General features: G+C 49.8%; 5 protein-coding genes across 5 annotated transcripts; 3 read left to right on the top strand and 2 right to left on the bottom strand.

Moving 5' to 3' along the window:
• The first annotated feature begins 196 nt into the window (after positions 1-196).
• On the top strand, positions 197-1,971 carry BKA55DRAFT_550274 (Alpha/Beta hydrolase protein). The gene is made up of 4 exons (XM_046191259.1): positions 197-570; positions 620-1,015; positions 1,068-1,335; positions 1,386-1,971. Exons 1-4 carry the CDS (start codon positions 514-516, stop codon positions 1,664-1,666), a joined length of 1,002 nt encoding a protein of 333 aa, XP_046056752.1. The 5' UTR covers positions 197-513; the 3' UTR covers positions 1,667-1,971.
• An 866-nt stretch (positions 1,972-2,837) lies between these two features.
• BKA55DRAFT_683058 (HSP20-like chaperone) lies at positions 2,838-3,863 on the top strand (the record flags this gene model as incomplete). The annotated part of the gene is made up of 1 exon (XM_046198451.1): positions 2,838-3,863. The coding sequence occupies one exon, from the start codon at positions 2,838-2,840 to the stop codon at positions 3,861-3,863; it is 1,026 nt and encodes a 341-aa protein (XP_046056751.1).
• A 353-nt stretch (positions 3,864-4,216) lies between these two features.
• BKA55DRAFT_30472 (uncharacterized protein) lies at positions 4,217-6,414 on the bottom strand. The gene has a single exon (XM_046185609.1). The coding sequence runs from the start codon at positions 6,174-6,176 to the stop codon at positions 4,569-4,571; it is 1,608 nt and encodes a 535-aa protein (XP_046056750.1). The 5' UTR covers positions 6,177-6,414; the 3' UTR covers positions 4,217-4,568.
• Positions 6,415-9,928: 3,514 nt separating this feature from the next.
• Positions 9,929-13,186, top strand: BKA55DRAFT_498216 (cortical protein KAR9-domain-containing protein; the record flags this gene model as incomplete). The annotated part of the gene is made up of 1 exon (XM_046186530.1): positions 9,929-13,186. One exon carries the CDS (start codon positions 9,929-9,931, stop codon positions 13,184-13,186), a length of 3,258 nt encoding a protein of 1,085 aa, XP_046056749.1.
• Positions 13,187-13,721: 535 nt separating this feature from the next.
• On the bottom strand, positions 13,722-19,356 carry BKA55DRAFT_550269 (uncharacterized protein). Its single transcript, XM_046191258.1, has one exon. It carries the CDS (start codon positions 19,219-19,221, stop codon positions 14,206-14,208), a length of 5,016 nt encoding a protein of 1,671 aa, XP_046056748.1. The 5' UTR covers positions 19,222-19,356; the 3' UTR covers positions 13,722-14,205.
• Positions 19,357-20,053: the final 697 nt, after the last annotated feature.

Genomic DNA, 20,053 nt, shown 5'->3' with positions numbered 1-20,053 from the left:
TGGGTGCGAACATATTCAGCTCGACATCGCGGTGTTAACACATCGGTCTTGATGTTTATGAAATTGCCAATCTGGGGAATAGGTCCCTGTAACTTGGAGCCGGTGTCTTCCGGGAATTGGCACCGCGGGCCCACCCGTTCTCTGGGCCTTACGGATTTACGCCGGCGACAAGGGCATATTCTCACCCGCCTGGTGAGATATCCTGTGACTTGAAGGGGAAGATGCAGCTGTATCCAATCAATTTACTAACCCATTTCCTCTGTTGGTTTGCTAGGGCTCCTAACTCCATACCACTTTGTTGCTCGAGCCACTAGTTGCGTGTGTCAATCACCATGTCCCAATGAATCTGAGATGTAATACGCTTTGTCTGGATATGAATGTTGAGAAATACCCTGTCTTCCTCCCAACAGATAATCAGCTGGAGTTCTATAAAGCCAAAGGTTTCCGGACTCAGAGCAAAATCACCAGGCATAAACACACAGTCTTCATTCTATCTTATTCAGCAACCTAACCATGCTTACCATTGAGGAAATTCGTGCTCTTGGAAATGTTCATCCAGAATTTGAGCCCGTAAGTTGTCAAATACTCTTAAACATCACAAGTTGTTTACAAACTTCAGATCATCAGAGCTCATAACCCAATGCTTAATGGATGGGATATGAACACTGACCTGGAATCTTTTCGCGAAATGATGGCTCAGGTGAAACAATATCGGCCCAAGCCTGATCCAGACACACTTTCGTATCACACGAAAGACTTCAAGATTCCTCTGAGAGATGGTTTTGAAGTTGACGCCAGATCATACGTCCCTGACGGTGATGTGCCAACTGACGGACGTCCTGGGCTTGTCGTCTTTCACGGTGGTGGCTTCGTTACAGGTGACCTTGACACTGAAGCAGGACTATGTGCCGAGTTCACAAAGCTTGGAGGCATTGCTGTAAATATTGATTACCGCCACGCTCCTGAACATGTGTTCCCCCAAGCTATCAACGATGCCTTTGATGCTACTGTTTGGGTGAGTAAAGCTTGATTCCAGAGATGAAAGTGGCAATGCTGAACCCAGAAAGGTATCTCAAAGTGTGGACAAGCTTGGAATCAACCCGTCCAAAGGCTTCATCATTGGTGGTACCAGCTCAGGCGCCGATATCTCTTTGACTATCTCCCATCTATATAGCGAAGCCGAGACCTTGCACCCCCTGACGGGTGTTTATGCTCCAATCACTTCTGGTGTGAACGACCAGACGGTGCCTGAAAAGTACAAGGATTACTTCATCAGTTACGAACAGAATGCCAAGGTCCCCGTGTTTAACGCAGAGTCGATGAAATTCGTTCACTGTATGCCCTGCCATTCTCCCATAACTAGGCTCTACTGACAAGATTCACAGCCAAATATAGGCCTGACCCAAAGAGCCCTCTCGCATTTCCGGTTGCATTCCCCAGTCATGCAGGCCTTCCCAAGACTTACTTTCAGGCTTGTGGGATGGACCCTGTCAGAGACTGCAGTATTGTGCTTGAGCAAGTCTACAAGGACGAGGGAGTACCTACAAAGATTGACATCTACCCTGGTCTGCCTCATGCGTTTTGGGCTATATTTCCAGAACTCGAGATATCACAGAAGCGTGAGCGGGATGCCGTCGAGGGTCTAAAGTGGTTGCTGGCTGGGTAAAGACCCTAGACTATGTCTATGCCATGAATAATTCGGTATCATTTAGTTTCAATGAGTCAGACAAGTGCATTGATATGTTGAATCAACATTGATATTCGTGTGCTTCCGCGCGTGCGAAATGGTTGACGGCACAGGTGACGTAGACCAGCCGTGTAAGTGGGCAATTGAGGCACTCCAGACTCAAGCAGCGGTGGCCAAAAGTAGAAATCTTTCAACGTCTTGGAAAAGAAAGAAGAATATAACAACAATAGCTTTTAGAAACTATTCACTAATTTGACTATTTGCTAAAAAATTGAAGTTTCAAGAACAAACCTTTCTGAGAGGAAGAGACATGTTGAAACTGAATCTCAGATTCAATTGGTTTTGAAAGGCAAACTGTCTTTCACACAGCACGCCTGTCAAGTGCTCAGGCAAATCTTGTTAATGTCAAGCTTAATCTCAGAGCCCAGTAGACAATTAATTAGAGGCCACGCGGCTGCTGGCAGACTGATTGATCTAATCTGATGTGGCGATGATGCGTACTATTGCTGAATGACTCAGCAGCTGAAATTAGTGCATCTTCTCTTCCAAGCGAATCGATGCTCATTAATTCTTTGAGCTGCTTTTGTCTTCCAATAAGCTCGGATAGATTATTGTTTGCAAAGTCGCCATTCGCACATTACGATAGTGCGAGAACACAAGTCGGCGCCGAGTTAACGGACTCGGAGTGTGGCCCATTTTATTCGCCCCTGGTGTTTTATTGGTCCCGGGACCGATCATACTCCCTCATGCAACCCCAGGACCTTATTCTGAAGGCGATTTCAAGTAGATGTGAGTGTGCGATGGCCGCGCGGCAACAAGAATGTCCCGAATCAAACGCTTTTGCCTCCTCCGCTGATCCAAATGGTTCGATTAATTCATGCAAGTTTGGTACGTGTGTCTTTTGTGCCTAGTCAAGGTTACGATGCGGGTTACGCATGTGCCTAGATCTCGCCTCCTAGCGGATGAGATGCCCCATCTGGCAGCCCGTCTCAATGGAGAATTTTTTATATATAAATCGCATGCTATGTCGACATGATACGATACTTACCACCAGCTTTCCTCTACATCATCTGCACATATAAACACTCTTGACATCTCCTCACTATTATTATTACTACAAACATTACTTGATAAGTATACATTGCACAAAATGAGTCGACAACCGAACCCATTCAACAACGCGAACTTCTGGGACTTTCTTCAGCACTTTGACCCCAACGAAGCAACTGGCCGTGGAGTAGATCACCAGACTGAGACTCCATTCCCCTCTTTCATGGCTGGTTTCCCCTTCGGTTCGCCAGCTGGCCCTCACCCTCCTCACCCCCATGGACATGGACATGGCCCCCGAGGACCTCCTCCCCCTCCCGAGGCTGATGGCTTTGTCTGGGGTCCTTGGTTCTCTGGTGAGGGTGCTCCCGATAGCCGAACCCACAACGAGCAACGTCAGCAAGCAAACGAGACTCAGCGAGCTACCAGCAGTGAAAGTCATGAGTCTGACGAGACCTTGAATGTCCCTGACCCCGAAGAAGTTACTCCTGAGGAGAATCAGTGCGGAGGTCGTCCTGAATGGGCTGGGCGAGGTCGTGGTCGTGGCCGTGGAGGCCCTCGATGCGGTCGAGGTCGAGGCCGCGGTGGCTTCCCCCATGGCCCTCACCACGGTCCTCACCATGGCCCTCCTCCTCCTCCCTACGCTGGACCTTTTGACCTTCCTGCTCTGTTCCGCGGATGGGGCAGTCACCCTTTCTTTCGCAACATGCGTGAGCAGTTCCAAGAGAACCAGAAGCAAGAGCAAAACACAAACGACTCATCCGACTCCTCTTTCAACCCACCTATCGACGTCTTCAACACCGAGAAGTCGTATGTTATCCACGTCGCCCTTCCCGGCGCAAAGAAGGAGGACATTGGCGTGAACTGGGACGCCGACCGCAAACTTCTTAAGATCGCCGGTGTTGTTCACCGCCCTGGTGATGAGGCCTTCCTCAGCACTCTCAGCTCTAGCGAGCGCAAGGTCGGCATGTTTGAACGTACCGTGGCTCTGCCACCCGTGGGAGCAGATGAGCGCGACGAGGTTGACGGTCTGGGTATCACCGCCAAGATGGAGGACGGTGTCCTAGCCATCACTGTGCCCAAAGCTGAGAAAGAGTGGACTGAGATTCACAAGATCGATATTGAGTAAGGATTGCAAAGGGTGGAAATAATATGTTGTGATATCTATACTTGTAACGGAGTTTGGTAGTTGTCATGGTTTTGGGTTAGTTCACGGTAAGGTAGTTTTAGCTTCTGATTTTCGTTTAGGCCCTATTGGTATGAATACCTGGACAAACATATATTTGGAGGAAAAAATTGGAAAAACTATTTTAATTTATCAAAAACCTTCATTTTGCAGATGTGACCAGTCCCAGTAAACCCTTTTTGATCCAAGTTTAGACGTCAGAGAAGAGAAACATTGGTGATAAGTATAGTGTATTTACTTTATTTATTCAGTCTAACAGCTTGAAGCTGAACATGTCTTCATCCGCGTTAAAGCCTATGCAATGGGTATATGCTAGAATATAGTGGGGGTTCTGTCTAAGAAGGAAAGGGGGTTCGGGCTCTCCAAACCCGTGGTGTTGAAAAGGTGAATATAAAAGAACATGCTTTAAAGCGCTTTCGTCATGTCGGTGCAACCAAAGAGGTCGGTGTGCTCTTTACGCAATATGCAATTTCAGATGATATCTTTCCAGGGTAAAAAAGTAAAGGGAAAACAAAGAAAATAAAAGTGAAAACCAGCAAAGTGAACTCCTGTGTAGTCCTCAACGTCCAATCATTAGGGTATTAGTGAATCGAGCTGGGCATGTCCCTCGTCACTTCAGAAAGAAAAGGAGTGTGCAAGATTCGCTTGCTATAACTCAAGCTCGCGAGTGATCTCCTCGCGCACATGGCGAGACCACTTGAGAATGGCGGTCTCGAAATCAACCCAGACCTGAGGAGATGTGTTGTACTGGACTCCGAGAACATCGACCTTCAACATGACCTCAAAGCGCAGTTCGGCAGCTTTGACCCAATATCGTAAATTATCAGCGCAACGGTAGGGCTTCTGGGTATCGGTATGGAAGCTTCCAATGGCGCCAAATCGTCTTCGTGATTTGTGCACAACGGCATTGTGAAGTTTAACCAGTCGCACACCATTCTGCATGGCCTCGAGGAAAGGAGTAGGCTTCGCATCTGCAGGCGACATTGACTTCCATTCTGGTAAAGGATCAGAAGCTGTGTCCATGGACATGAGAAACGCTCGTTCCCGCTCTAATTCGCGACCAGTCCAGTCGCCCTTGAGCCATGTCCAGCCAACCCGCTCAGCCCTCTCCGCGTCTTCGATCTCCTGTTCCTGCTTCAAAATGTCGAAGACACTCTCGACCCAGTCATTCATCGTTTTGATCTCCTCTTCCCTCATGCCTTCTTTGAAATTTCGGGTGGCCATCTGCCTTAATGTTTCCATGACAGCTAACAGGTCTGCTCTGACTTGCTTCTCGGGTTTAATAGAGTCAAGACGGTCGGGCAGTTCATGTGCTGTGTAGTAGATTTTTGCCGCGCGGATTGCTAGCGTAACAACATCGAGAATATGCATTCCTTGGAGCTCAAACCATCCTTGCGTGTTTTCCGCTGGCATGTTGGGATAATCGGGGGCACCAGACGGTGCCTCATAAGTACCGGTCCTTCGCGCCTCAACTTCATTCAATGCCTTCTTGGCGTCGCCAAGCGTTTGCTCGAGTTCTGACTTGAGCTCCAGAATGGTCGGTGGCTTTGGAACCACCTTCTCACGGTGGTGATACGTACTCACAGTTGGGGGAAGCATATCACCCCCGAGATCGCTGAAGTTGTCCTCATAGTAATCATCCAGCTCTTCGATGGGAGACTCAACAAGGTCGGTGCCGAAGCCCTGGGAGCTGAAATCTGGGCTGCTGTCGGTAGAGGCATATGACGAGTCAAAATCCGAGCCAACGATCTTTGGCAAAGCCTCGACATTCGTATCCAAGGAAGAGAGATCCAGGGTGGCGCGCTGCTGCTTCTTCCTAGCCAGTTGACCACCCTTGCCGTCAAGCAGGCCCGTTCGAGCAAAATAGTACTGCAGATGTGCGATGCTGCCTAGGCTCATCACACTCTCGCGGGATCGGGCGCTGGCGGCAAAATCAGTTCCTTGCGGCCGCATGTATCCCCGGCGGCGACTCCTGCCGTCAAAGTTATAACTGGAGTGACGAGAAATGGCCGAGATATCTGAATGGCGATTTTTCAGAGTGCTAGTGTCGAGACTTCCGGTGGAGTGGCGGTTGAATTTCTCGATGCCTAGAGCATCCCGAGGATTGGCATCGTTACTGCCATGCGACCAAGAGGACGTCGTCGACAAGCAGCGAGAGAGCTCCGGGCATGCGCCGATAGCTGGTGTTGGGAGAGCGTCTGGAGGCGGGGAGTCGCAGCGAAATGACGGTGTCTGGTCGTTGGTGGTAGCCATCATGCTATGCTATGCTATGCTGCTGCAGTGCTAAACAAAAGAGAGTGCAGAGTGTGATAGAGCTCGAACTTGATTTATCGATGCGCAGTAATACAATAGTCGATCGATCCTCGCAAGATCAACCTTGTGACTTTTGACAGTGACGTTGTGTCTGTGAACAATGATCTGCACTTACACAGATTCACAAACACGAGAGATGAGGTCCCACACGATATCTCGGGGATAGCTTGGCCTGGAAATTGGGGCTCGATAATGGATCAGCCAGGAACTGCGACTGGGCTGCGCTGCGGCCGAGGGACAATGGTTGAGAGAGCGAATAACAGAAAAGGTGAAGATCGAACATAAACAGTTATCGAGGGGTAGCAAAAGACAGAAGACAGGACAGCAAGACAAGATGAGATCAGACAAGGAGGGGAAGGAATTAGATTAATTAAAAAGTTGACGGCGACAAGACGGGAAGGGGAAATTCAATGGATGAATGATTTCCAGGGGGTTTCCAACGGCGATGGGGCGACCTGATGCCTGGATTCAGTCAGTGGTTGGCGGGACAGGCACGGGCAAAGCCAGGGTAAAATTACACATCCAGTTCTCCAATTCTCACGGGTACCGACTGGACAGCGAAGGGCCAACGCGTGACAGGGGTGATTAAACGACCGATGGAGAAGCTGCTGGTCGTAAACAGAGCAAGGATTGAAGAAAGATTTCGTGTTTTCCAGAAGCCGCGTGTCGTCAGGGTTTATCGGTAGAGCAGGAGCAGTAGCAAGAGCCGGAGGGAGGTAGGGAGAGTTGATACGTTTTCTATTCGGTTATCGTGATGGCGGGTTAAGGTGTCTCTAAAGTCGACAAAGGGGTATCGGATATTTATTATGCCTCGGGACAGAAGAGGATTAAGATCGGCATCACAGACGCCAAAGGCAGGGAAAGAAACTGCAATACGCATATGCAAGACCATGTAGTAAGCCCTACCAGTAAAGCTCGAACAAGAGGTCGTTGACTGGACACACGTCCGAGCAACTACTTCTTGGGCTTGGGACAATTGGTATAGTAGCGTTCAACACGACAAATTGCACGGTCGGGTGTCAGGGATAAAGAAATGGACGGAGTCAAGGGGAGGATCGAATATGGAGCAGTGGCATCGGTGTCATTAGCACCAGCAGCGAAGCTCTTTTAATATCACAATTGACGATAACCGACAGCACGCAAGTATCATATCCCCGGGCAACCTGCAATTGTACAAGAACGGAACGCGGGTTTGCAGATTCAGAAGGCTAGATCTCTAGCACAGGCTCTATTGGACATACTAATCTCCTCCAGGTTGATTGGAATTCTTACTTGTCTGCACTGGGCCCGTTGCTATGGGCATCAACAGTTACGAGTTTCAGACTTTCATTGGAACTCCATCCCGATGACGACAAGGAGCCGTTTACAAGAAAGTTCCGTGCTCAACAAAGGCCATCGGACCCCGTAAAAGTCGAACCTGGGGCTCGGGACGGTCCCGATGGTTAATTCTTCCGTACTTGACTATTATTGGGTTTATGCAGTTGAAATACAGACCTCCACTATCAGCCAATTGTTACAGAGCAAGCTCTCCAAGATGTAGCCGCAATTGATGAATTGATTGATTGGTTGTGGTACGTTATATTGCTCCTTGGACAAATGATCAAGTTGATACCTCTGTGCACATGCTATTGCATCTACCTTATTACCAATGTTCACTGTCTTCTTCCTCTTCAGGGTTCATCAATGAATGATTATGGTAAGACTCAAGCTTTTTGACGATTGCTGTCAACTTGTCATAAATGGCATGCTCTGCACACGCCCTGTCATCTATTGCAATGCATCTTCACCATAATGATCTCTCTTCGTGGCTCCATGCAGTTCGATGTGGGTTAATACGAGACTGAATATGTATTATATTCTGTTTCCAATCAACTTATTGTCCACTTTACAAGCTTCCTCACTTTAACAAGCAACCTTTTGATCGACAGCAGCCCATCCATGAACAAGTCTTATACGCTAATTCTGACCGGCCGCTGCTAGGCGAGATCATTGACCAGGGACGTGGCTCTTCAGACAATTTGCAAGCAAATCAGAGGCAGCCTATGATCCAATCCCGGCAGTTATCCCAGGTCTGTGTCCATCAATCTGGCATAATATTAATATCGTCCTTTCCAAGTATTGTAAGAGATGAGACTAGGTGGGTATGAAATCCAAGATCCTCAGCTGTACTCCTTCTTGAGGGCGTCTTGTCCCTTTGTAGAGCGTGGAGAGAGAAGTAGCTCCGTGTTCATCTGAATCTGTACCCGTTGCTTCATCGACACATCATAAACCTTCTTTACCTTATACTGAAGTCTTTAACTTTAAGTGGCTGGCTTCCTTCTTACCTCCTTTGGCCTTTCTTTTGACTATCTTTCTGATTGCCGGATTGAGATTAACTTTTATTGTTCGCTTTATTCTTTTTCATGGTTTTTTATCTTTTGTACAAACAGAACTCCCATGTTACTTACGCCGGCCTTGGCCTCCAACCTTGTACCTGCCGAAACCTAGCCCATTCCATGCCTCTGGCCCTTCCATTTTGGGTATCCTCATCTAATAAGTCGCCAACCTTCAAGGCCTTAAGTTGCCAGCAAGATTTTCTTTAACCTTTGACTTCAAACTCGTCTTTGTTGGTTTCTTTCTCCTGCCAACTACAACTCGGTCTTTCTCCACTTACGACAGTCATTTCATCTTAGACACGTCTTGTTATTCTCTTTTCAAATAATCTGTCCGAAACTTTGGCCCCCTTTTATCCCCGCCTGGCACTTTCTATCTCTCTGACCCCATCGGACGATAACCGTGCTGCTCTCATTTGATGAGAGTTCGAATACTTCGGTCCCATCTGAACTTTCCTCTGCGACAACATTTGATCCGACTAGTTTAGTTGTACTCCTCAACCAACGCACCTGTCTTGTCGATGTGCTTATCATTTGTCTATCTGTTTAAGCTAGGCGAGGTCATAGCTTGAGGTCGAGACGACAGTTCCTAATCGACTCAACCGGTAGTAAAAAAACAACACTTGACTGTTCATTGCTGATCCGCCAGGGAATTGAGCCTGCTTCTGTTGTTGCAGCTACCGACTCTCCTGCAGCAGTCTCTTGCGCTTGTAGGGCGCTACCTTGCCTCCAATCGCAGTGACAGCCTGGCAGTCTACGCTAGAGGACCCTCAAAACTTGGCCGCTAGCTCCGCCCAAGCTCTCGTTGACAGCAACCTCAGCCCATCCGTCGCATCCTGGATGTGCATGTGCATGTGAGAGCGTTGTATTCATTCGACCAGTCTCCCTGCAACTTTTTGCCCTGACACTGGCATTGGGATTCGTATTGGCCTCGTCAATCACGGCTACGCAATACCATGACAGTTGATAGCGCACGGTTGGGCCAGAGTGATTAGTGGCACTGAAAGGCAAGATATTTGTCTCAGGGAGATAGAGGGAGAGATTCTGAGTGCATAAGGACACCTTGTGACAGTTACGCAGAAAAAGTTGGAGGTTTCACGTCTCACCAACAATCATCCAATCTGTCCTGTCTTATTTTTCCATCTGCGCATTGACGGGATTCAAAGAACATTTCGCTTCTGGATCTCGAGTGTCCAAACACATCTAACAAATCCTAGCTTCTGGGACCTAGATCTGCACTTCATAACTTGGACTGGTCCGCCCAATTTCTAACCAGGTTGCCAGCCGTCCCTCGCTTTTCGAGGGGCCAACCCCAACGATTAGATGAACACCAGCGATTTGAACGCGACGACCTCGGCCGTCAAAGATAACAACGACAGCGACTGGATGTCAAAGACTGATCCCTTTTTATCAACACCTGTTGCAAGCCCTGAAACTAACCGATCTACCGACGTGGGCGAGCTTGCCAGCGGCAACTGCTATAGTGACCAGGACCATGATGTGCCCACGGACAGCCTGCTGAATTTCGCTGATGTCCCTGGCCAACTATCTCACCTGCCATTCAACCCTAGTTCAGCCAATCCCTCCTCCACCTACACCCCAGATCATAATTCCAGCTTGCTCACTTCCTCATCTTCCATTATTGACACGACTCCGACTTCTTCTGCCTCATCTGTCCCCGATACGCCCACGACTAGCACGACTCTCGGCGCCTCAGTCGCGGTAACCCCTGCCACGATAACAAAACTAACGTCAACGGCAACGTCAACAAACGCTCTTCTCCCGTTCCCTACTCCAACGTCACCCCTACCATCATCTGCTCTTCGCAAGACCTCACCAGGATTAGCTGCCCGACTAAAAGCTCTGGGATTTGGCACCCAAAAATTCTCCACGCCCCCGATAACGCCGCAAAACGATCGCATCGGCCGTCTGGACGAAGATCAGCTTCGACAGCTCGACGAGAAGCACCAAGCGGGTTCGGTTAAGTCGGTCATCGCCCGGCGCGGTCGCCCGTGGAAGGGCGCCGGCGCTTCCTCACCAAAGCCCGTCGCCCACGAACCCAATCTTGAGCTACCGCCGTTCAAGGTCGAAATTCCTGAGTCTACCGTGGCCCTGTTGCCCGAGATTCAGACTCCAGAACCCCTGGACATGGACACTCAAAAGTATCGTCTCCCTGACCACACCAACGGCAATGGGACAAAGGTCACCCTCGATACTCGTCGCGAACACATCGAGCGCACCACGCGCCCTCCATCTCCTGATAATGCAGGCCTGCCTCCTCCTCCACCCCCGAAGGATACACCACCGATCGCAACTCCTACACCAGCTACGCCCCCGACCGATTACGTCCCTAGCCTCAACTCATATTTCACGCCCGGCCATAACCGCCCCGGTTCTATATACACACTATCACGCGCTTCTTTTGCCTCTCAGCTTGCTCAATTGACATCACTGCAACTCCCAGATGCGGAATCGTTAGCGAGCCAGGTTACTGCAATTCCTACGGCTCAGGTGGCTGCCAAAGCCCTGATCAATGCTGCCGAGCAAATCAGGAGTTGGATATCCAAAGCATCGGAGGTTGTGGAGGGCCTGGATAGCGAAGATGATGTCGAGTGGGCTGCAGCTGGTGGTCGCGAGGGCCTGGCTGAAGTGGAGATGGCTATCACCCGCTTTGAGGAGCTTGTCAAAGCCTATGTTGGAGCTATCGAGCAGTTGCAGAGCAGAAAAGATGTCGCCAACGTATCTGTGCAAGACCTGACCCAAGCTGTTTCGCAAATGGAGTCAGTCATTCATGAGTGGGAGAAAATCCGCAGGACGCTGCATGTGGTAAGAGCTCAAGTGGAAATAGCTATGGAGTGGGAGGAACTTTGGAACAACGTTCTCGGGGATGTACAAGGGGAAATGGACGAACTCAGCAGATTGGTATTTGAGATGGAAGAACGACGCCACAAGAGCTTGATGGCTGCCAACGCGGACAGTGTCGACATTGGGGACCTCGAGACAATTGTGGAAGAGAACCCTGTTCAGGCAGCTCGATTGCAGGCACCAAGTCGTTACAGCCTTCCGACATTTCCAGTAACACCTAACTCTCCAGGCACACCCACCTTGTCGCAGGACGACTCGAGTTTACTGGCTCTGTTTGCCCGGATGCAGCCTTTGAGGGCATCTCTTGACTTCCTGCCGATGCGGCTGTCCATGTTTGAGGCGAGGGCCGAGCCATCGTTTCCTACAGCTTGTGAGGAGTTGAACATGCGCCGTGAAGGACTTGATGCTAGCTACAAGAAGCTAGAGAAGGATGCTGAGTCGCTGCGCAAGGAGTTAGGTGAGGATCGATGGGTCATTGTCTTCCGAGGTGCCGGTAGGCAAGCGCAGAAGATGCAAGAGTCTGTCGAGCGCTCTCTTCTCAAACTGAGAGAGGCTGCGGACTCCGGTATGCATCTGACTAACCAGCCTGCTATGATGAAGAAGTTGGAAAGCTACGAGGCCAAAAGAATGCATTACGGGCCAGCCATTGAACGTGTCCTCTCAATCATCGACAAGGGTGTCAGTGAGCGGCTTACGGTCAATGGTGAAATTCTGCGTTTACATAATGACATGCAAAATCGGTGGCAGGCTCTGAAAGAGCAAATGAAAGACGCAGAGTCATTGATTGAGGAAATCCATGCAGATAAGGGTCAGCAGCTACGGGACTCCATCTCCAGTATGCTCTCAAACGATCGCTCAACCTTAGGTAGTGGACGGGAAACCCCCGGCAGCTCACCACCGTCGTCAGTTATCATGTCGAGTTTGGGATTAGAACCTCATACGCCATTATCAAAAACTCCAAAAGTACGGGCTACGCCAGGTGCTGCCAACCGCCAAATTCCCTCGAACCGTCGACACTCATCACTGCCAGCACCAACGTCACAAACAAGCAGAAAATCGGGTTTCTCTCGCCTTTCCACCATCACAGGCTCTTCATCTACTACGAGTCTGCCGCCCAGTCAGATTAAACGACCAGATTCGAAGCTTGCACATCGCCCACGTTGGAACGCTTCGACAAACACGTCAGATGTCGATACTGGTCACAACTTTAAACCTCTTACGCTAACGACACCGAGTCCATATGCTAAGCAGAGCCCTGTCGCACATAAATCCGCTGGTTCAACTACACCAGGTTCTGGTACCTCAAAACTACCGACATTGCGCAGCCCTCTAGCACGTGCCTCATCAGCATCTCCCAGAGTCGACGAAACGCCCACTAGAAGTGGTCACTCGAACCTCTCATTCCGGGAGAGGCTTGCGTCCCCTGGTGCAAACTCTCAGCCATTGCCGAAGCCACGCCTGGCTTCTCATCAATCAACAACGGCCCTCTCCGGCAGACGCTCGTCTCTACAGGCCTCGAGATCTATCGGGCCCGATGGAGACCGGCACAGCAGGCCTGCTAGCTCTCTTGCTATGTCTTCGAGGAGGATTAGTCTTCTACCTCAGCCTACAGAAACTGGTCGGGCCAGCCCTGCCTCTGTCTCGAGTGTTCGGTCTACAATGCGTAAACCTTCTCCTGCTGAGCCGAAAGATTCAAAGCCCAGGTGGAGGCATTAAAGCCTATACGCTTCTACTACAGCATAGCTTGTTAACAGCCTCACCCAGGAACGATGCTTCTCGTTCCAATGTAACATCACATTCCATCGATTTGACTTCGTTATACGAACCTTGTGGCCTCACTATCGGCCTCGGCCTCGGCCTGGCGTACCATTTACGAAAACAATAATTCTTTTCAGCAGCATGGCGTACCAGGCTAACATCAAGACGGTTGACGGAGTTTGGGACACAACTTAAGGGATGACGGCCTTGCTCTCCCGTTTCCTTTGTCTGGACTCTGTAGTTCTCGGTCATGAGTCATAACTCTCTCGCTCAACATTTTCTTTCCTTTATTGTGCCAAATTGTGCACGATGTGCTGTAATTAGGACGGAGAGAAGGAAGCTAGATGGTAATCTGGGCTGGCACACTATCGCTGCATGATAACACTCGCATAATATGCTTCTGCTCAACGAGCTGCGTGCCTAGATGTAGAAAGAACTCTAATCAAAGAAGTAAAAGGTTCTGTACAAACAGTTCCTAAAAGCAGAATGTGGCCGGTTCGTAATTTGATTTATCTTCATTATTGTATGCATTTACGTGACAATCAGGCTTTATTTTCTTCAAGGCCATGGCACAGGTGGCTTACTTAGCTACCTTTATGTACAAATGGAGGCCTGGACTGATGCAAAGCTCCTTGTTTATGCGTGCGTCCCAGAAACGCCGAGGGTTGTGTGGTGTATAAAATCGAAACAAGTTGAAAGCCCTAATCGCCGCCCATGCAGAAGAAACACCATCAACTCCCGCCCGCCAAAAAATCACTGTCATCTACCTAGTGTTCGGAGTCTCGATTCTGTATAGCTTCATGGGAAAGGGGTATGATCTTAGAAGGGAGAAACAAGTGCCCATGCATGTCATTAAAATGTTCATCAATCATCCTCCACTTCCTCTCCGCCAATTGTATCCGTATCCATATCTCCCTGCTCTAATAGTGCCAGTTCGTGAATCAAAAAGAAGGAGAAAGGTGCAATTATTCTCCGCCTTACATGGGCATCAACCCTATCCCGCTCTTCTTCAGCGTCTTTGGGGCGGTGCCGGAGGTTCTGCCTACTGTCGACGAGCCGCTAGCTTTACGGCTCGAGCTGGCACCAGTACTTCTGCGTTTTGTCACGCCACTTGTAGGCTTCTTGCTGGGGTATCTTTTCCCCCCCGTGTATCTCTTCGTGCCTCCACTGCTCTTGCTAGACGCTCGCGGCTTGGTCTGAGTTTGAGTGCTGCCAAGGGTCTGAAGCCTGCTGTGAAATGCCTGGACGTCTGGCCTTGAGCTGCTGTTAAAGTAGTGCGAATCCTCGCCGTCTTCGTTCTCAAGGCCTTCATCATCCATCTCAACCTCCGAGCTGATAAGGTCCACAACATCCTGATCTCGGCCGCCACTCCGAGGGTCCATGGCTTCTCGATAGTGATTGTAGTGTTTCTGCAAAATGCGGAGGATCCTAGGACCGTAATTGTTGATTTTGTCGGGGTCAATGCTTGGGATCCTCCGCATCTTCTCGACGGAGGTGGTCCAGTGGATGGCCATGAGTCGGAAGTCTTTTTCCGTGAATAAAGGCCTCCTCAAGCTTTTCTGGTTGCGAATCTTCTCCTCCGTTTGCTTTGCTTCCCTTACAAAACTTTCGACCATGTCTCGGTGTATTTCATCCAGGTTTCCCATGTCGGTATCGGCCAATATCGGCGGCCCAGGGGTGCGAGAGGGTGGCCTCGCGGGCCGATGTTGGGGGAGGTTGTCAAAGGCGTCGTCGTAGTCATCATCATCGTCCACCACAAAACCTGCATCCTCCCACGAGTTTGCTGTTTGCCCAGTATTCCCGCGATCACTCTCGGTCGTCCGCGATATCTTTTTCTGCCGGCCGACAGGCGAAGAAACGTACGTTGAGGGCATATTCGAGGATTCTTCCTCGGCCGACGCCTTGCTGCCTTTCTTGGAGCGAGACTTGGGGGCTTTCTTGGGTGCGCCAGGCTCCGGAACCTGAATCGACAGCATCAACCTACGTTGACCCGAGAGGAACGATCGATGTGTTGGCCCAAGACGTAGATATTGAATCGCCATGCCATGGCGACCAACCTGATTATCCTCGTTGAAAGCCTTTTCGGCCGATAACTTGTCGATGACTCGGATCAGCTCGTGCTTCTTAAGGCCCTTTGCCATGCCATGCCACTCGTCAGAAAGTTCTGCTTCATTCGCGGGGTACTTCTTCCCCAAGAGAATATCGGAGCATTGCACCGCGGTGATGCGGTTCTGGGCTTGAACAACTTTGATGGCAGCAATGGCATATTCAGAAAAGTCCTGTTGCTCGAAAGTCAACCCAGCCTTGCAGTTGTCGCAACTCTTTCTGCATTGTGATGCAGAAAAGTCTTCCCCAAAATAGCGAAGAATCTCAGTTCTTCGACAGTCAGATTTGTTGTCACAAAAAGCCGTAACTCTATTCAGCATAGACATTTGGCGCTCTTTTTGTTCGTGGCTACCATCTCCATCCGCAATCAGCTTCTTCAGGACTCTTATGTCCGCCTTTCCGTAGAAAAGAATGCAGTCAGAAGGATTGCCATCTCTGCCTGCGCGGCCAGTCTCCTGATAATAGCCTTCTAGACTCTTTGGAAGACCATGGTGTATAACGAACCTCACATCAGGCTTGTCAATACCCATTCCAAATGCGATTGTAGCAACCACGACTTTGACATGCCCTCTCTGCCAGGAAGTCTGCACTTCGACCTTTTCCTGAGGATCGCAACCTGCGTGATAAAACCTGGCTGTGATTCCGTTACCCGAGAGGCTCTCAGCAACCTTTTCAGCGTTCTTTCGTGAGATAGTATATACAATTCCACTCTGATTTGCATATTTGGAATGAATAAGAGATGAAATTGCCTCCATAACCTTCTCGTTTGTTGTCTTCGGCCGGACTTCGTAGTACAGATTGGGACGATTGAAGCTTTGCGAGAAAATCTGGCAGTTATCCATTCCAAGGTTGTGCCTGATATCGACAATGACATTCTTGGTCGCGGTAGCTGTGAGGGCCATAACAGGCACCCCTGGGTACTTTTGGCGTACTTGGCCAAGTATCTTGTAGTCTGGACGGAAATCATGACCCCATTGACTGACGCAGTGTGCTTCATCAATCACAAGACGTGCGAATTTCCCTTTACGATGAAGCGTTTCCAGCCCGTTGTTGAAATTGACATTTTTGCTCACCATCTCCGGGGTCACATATAATAGTTCCAGAAAGTGTTCCGGGCTTTTCTCGTTGAAAGCACTCATGACTTGCCTCTTGTATTCGGCTGAGCACTCTCCATTGAATGCAACAGCCTGTATTCCCAAAGCTTTCATATGATCAACCTGGTCTTGCATCAAGCTGAGCAATGGCGACACAACGATGGTGACGCCACGAGTTTTTCCAGTCTTGACAACAGCCGGCAGTTGGTAGCACAACGACTTGCCGCCACCCGTGGGCATTAGTATAAAGGCATCTCGACCTCCAAGCGTAGCATTGATTGCCTCGAGCTGGTTGCAACGGAAACCTTTCATCCTGAACCGATCTTTAAGCATCCTTTGGACCTCAGATGACCATGGGTACTTCATCAGCTGGGCAGGGATCGCTTCAGGGGCCATCGAGGGTAGCGACTTTTTCGATGTCGCTCGTAACTTTGCCCCTGGTGGCGCATTACCCGACGTCTCTGAAAAGATCTTTCTCTGGTCTTGCGAGTCGGGTGCCAGAGATTGACGGGTCTCATAGTCCCGTGCAAAAGCGAGCATCTCCTCATCGTCGCTGAAATCACTGAATTCATCGCCCGCTCGGTGATGTGTCGCTTGAGGCGTCCGTCGACTACTACTCAGGTGCGGCAAGATGTTTGCAGGCCGGGGCCGGGTCAGAGACTGAATGTCTTCCGGATCAGACGACCCTACGTCACTAACATCAAACTCTGCATCCACAGGGATGGGACTTGTTGGCATGGATTTAATTGTCCACCCTTGTTGATAAGGTGCTCCCACCGTTCTTATAGGATCTCTTGGGAAAAGCGCAGAAGGATCGTCATCCTCCTGTGAAAGAACGCTCAGCCCTTGTGATGCTTCGACTCTAGAGGCTGGGGGATTCCAAGTGTTTGTTCTGGGTAGCTGAGTCTGATGAACCACTTGTGTGCCCGTTTCGCTGGCTGGGATGGCATCTCGTGAAGCCATCGACATAATGACGTTGTTTTCAAAGACGGGTTGAGTACCTAGTACGACAACTGGTGCAGGGGCTGGACCAAGAGTTGAGTTCTTAGTGGTCGCAAGGAACCCGTCAACATCGAGCCTGGCATCCTTGATGGTTTTAAGGAGGCCATCTTCAACTTCTTGGATTTCATCAGTCAGATCATCTAACCGGACTTCGTCCTCGTCTGTATCGAGACTCTCCTCGTAGGCTTGAGCGATCTGCTGGGCCAGCTGCTCTCGTTTCTCGCCGAGTATTCTGTATTCTTCAACTGGGCCAGCGAGTTCAGCGATAGCAGATCGTTGCCGTTTCAGACGCTCCTTCTCAGCCTTGACCTCTGCACGCTGCGGTTTCGACCATCTTTCGTTTATTGCCTGCGAGAACTTCTTTCCGTTTTCTTGAATGAGTCTATCAAGAAACCCCCCCCAGTTGCTCAAGGCTTTTGAGTCGGAAGCCAATTGCTTGAGGAGGGCCGGCTCTTGGCTGGAGGGAGGGAAGACCCCGCCACGGGACTCGTGAAAAGGATCGTCAGCTATTGGTCTATTAGACTGCGAGCTATTTGTTGTGCTTGTTGGCTCGCCAGTGATAGTTGAGCCAGACGAAATTTGACGTTGCGAGGTCGAATGGAGGTCAATTTTGACGGCAGATATGGGAGGCTTGAGCTCCTGCGACTCGACGTTGTCGCTTTTGACTGTGGAAGCCTTCAAAATAGTGAGAGAATTATTATGAGACGGTGGTGTTAGAAACTCGTCATCCGAGTCGGGAATAACTAGCTCATCCCCTGTAGGTTTCGTATGTGGCGGTAGCGATGGTGCTTGAAGTGGTGATTTGGTATCTCCGGAGCCTGCTGGTGCCTTCAAGGGGTTTGTAAACCCTTTCAGATCCTGGTTGGACTCAATTACTGGGGCTGGTCTCTGAGGGGGTTGTTCGCGGACAAGCTGGCTGCGAACCCGAGTTGAAGGCGACAACATAACATGGTCTTCCTCGCTAATTGATGGGATGTCGCGGGCTTGACGTGCTCGAGTACTAGACGGTCCATTCTTGCGTCGAGCGGGCCGTGTCGGGCTCGGAGGTGGAGGTTCGGTGCCTAGAAGTTCATAGACATCAGGTAGATCACCAAAATCGCTAAATTCCTCTTTGGAAATTTCATTCCTCTTCCTCTTCCTACCGCTTGACGCGGCTGGCTCGGGTTCTGGTCGAGTTGCATAGTCTTCACGCCATAGCTTCCCGTCACTACCAAAAGACAATGAGTCGGAAGAAGCAAAAGTGTCGTCAGTCAAGTCCATATAATCGATACCGCCAGCCTTGAGCTCTGGGAAGTCGGGACTACTCATGGGCTGTCGGGCTGGGGCTGACGCTGGAACTGACGTTTTTTTGGGTGGCGACTCATTCGAACGTTTGACAGCAATATCTCGCTGTGTTGAAAAGTCCTGGGTGATGGCTGAAGGCGTAGGTAATTGCTGTGGTTTGGAAACAAGGCTGGGTTTCTTGGCTTTCGAGCTGAGTATGAGGCGTCCCATGGCGTCGTCGTCGTCGTCGTCGGATATCACCTGGTCCTTCTGCCGCGATGTTGGACCCAATCCAGCCGGTCCATTGGATGCACTCGACGCGTCGCCTCTCCCTTGAGTAACGACTTTGGGGCGGTCAGATGTAGTAGTCCGTATGTCTGGTCGTGCTTGGGAGCTTGAGTGTTGGGATTGAGGCAAGCTGGTTTGAGAAGAGTCGCTACAAGCTGGAAAAGATGGCGTTACAGGTCTGGAGCAGACTTGATCATTCAACAGCCAGGACAGATGCTCGGTAAGGTTGTTGCGAGTCATGAAGCCGACACTATGATGTCGGAGCGTCTTTCAGCTGCCTTTGCTAGAAACATCGAGTAGTTGTTATATTGCGATGTCTCGAGTCCTGGCAAAAGATTGAATACCGAAAAGCTCTGCTTGTTATCATGGCCCAGGATTCGGAGGTGGCTGTCCCGCTCTCACGCGTTACGCGTTTGGTAATAGAGTGGGAGGTGCGAGAACACGTGATTCACTGTTCTTTAATTATTACTACTATATGATTTTAGACTAACAGGTGCCATTCTAGCAGTGGGCTTTCAGGCTCTGAAGATGACTCTCTTTTTATTCATTTCGAGTACATGCATAGCTTTCATTGTTACCACCAAATACCTAAGCATGTCATGGCGCAACTACGAATTCTTACTTCATACTGTATGAGTAGCATCTGTATCATCAAGCTACATAGACGGATAGAGTAGAAGACAACAGACGGATGTTTCATAATTTGGTATGGGCTTGTACCGAGATCGTATGATAGATTCTCCAAGGATCTAATCAATTGACCTACGCTACTGATATAGTGTTTTTAGTCAAGCTCTCAACTGATCAGTCACTTATCGATTCGAGTGGAATTAGAGTAGGGGTCTTCTGCCTGACTTAAAATCCCAAATAGTCCATCGCCGACCATTTCGCAACTTCTGGCGGGAGACAATTCCAACTCACGCTGTCTCACCACAACCAGACCATTGAATGTGATAATGATCATCTCAACAAGGAGATGCTGCCTTCTACGCCAGGCATCAGTGGGTCGCTTTGGTCAAGTTGTTGGCCAAGGTCACGAGCTTTCGCGTGTTGATTGCTCGTCATTCTAGGC

This window comes from Fusarium redolens (assembly GCF_020744475.1).
Source record: "Fusarium redolens strain MPI-CAGE-AT-0023 chromosome Unknown BKA55scaffold_1, whole genome shotgun sequence".
Taxonomy (NCBI): domain Eukaryota; kingdom Fungi; phylum Ascomycota; class Sordariomycetes; order Hypocreales; family Nectriaceae; genus Fusarium; species Fusarium redolens.
The sequence above is the reverse complement of the archived record's forward strand: the minus strand, read 5'-3'. Positions and strand labels throughout refer to the sequence as shown.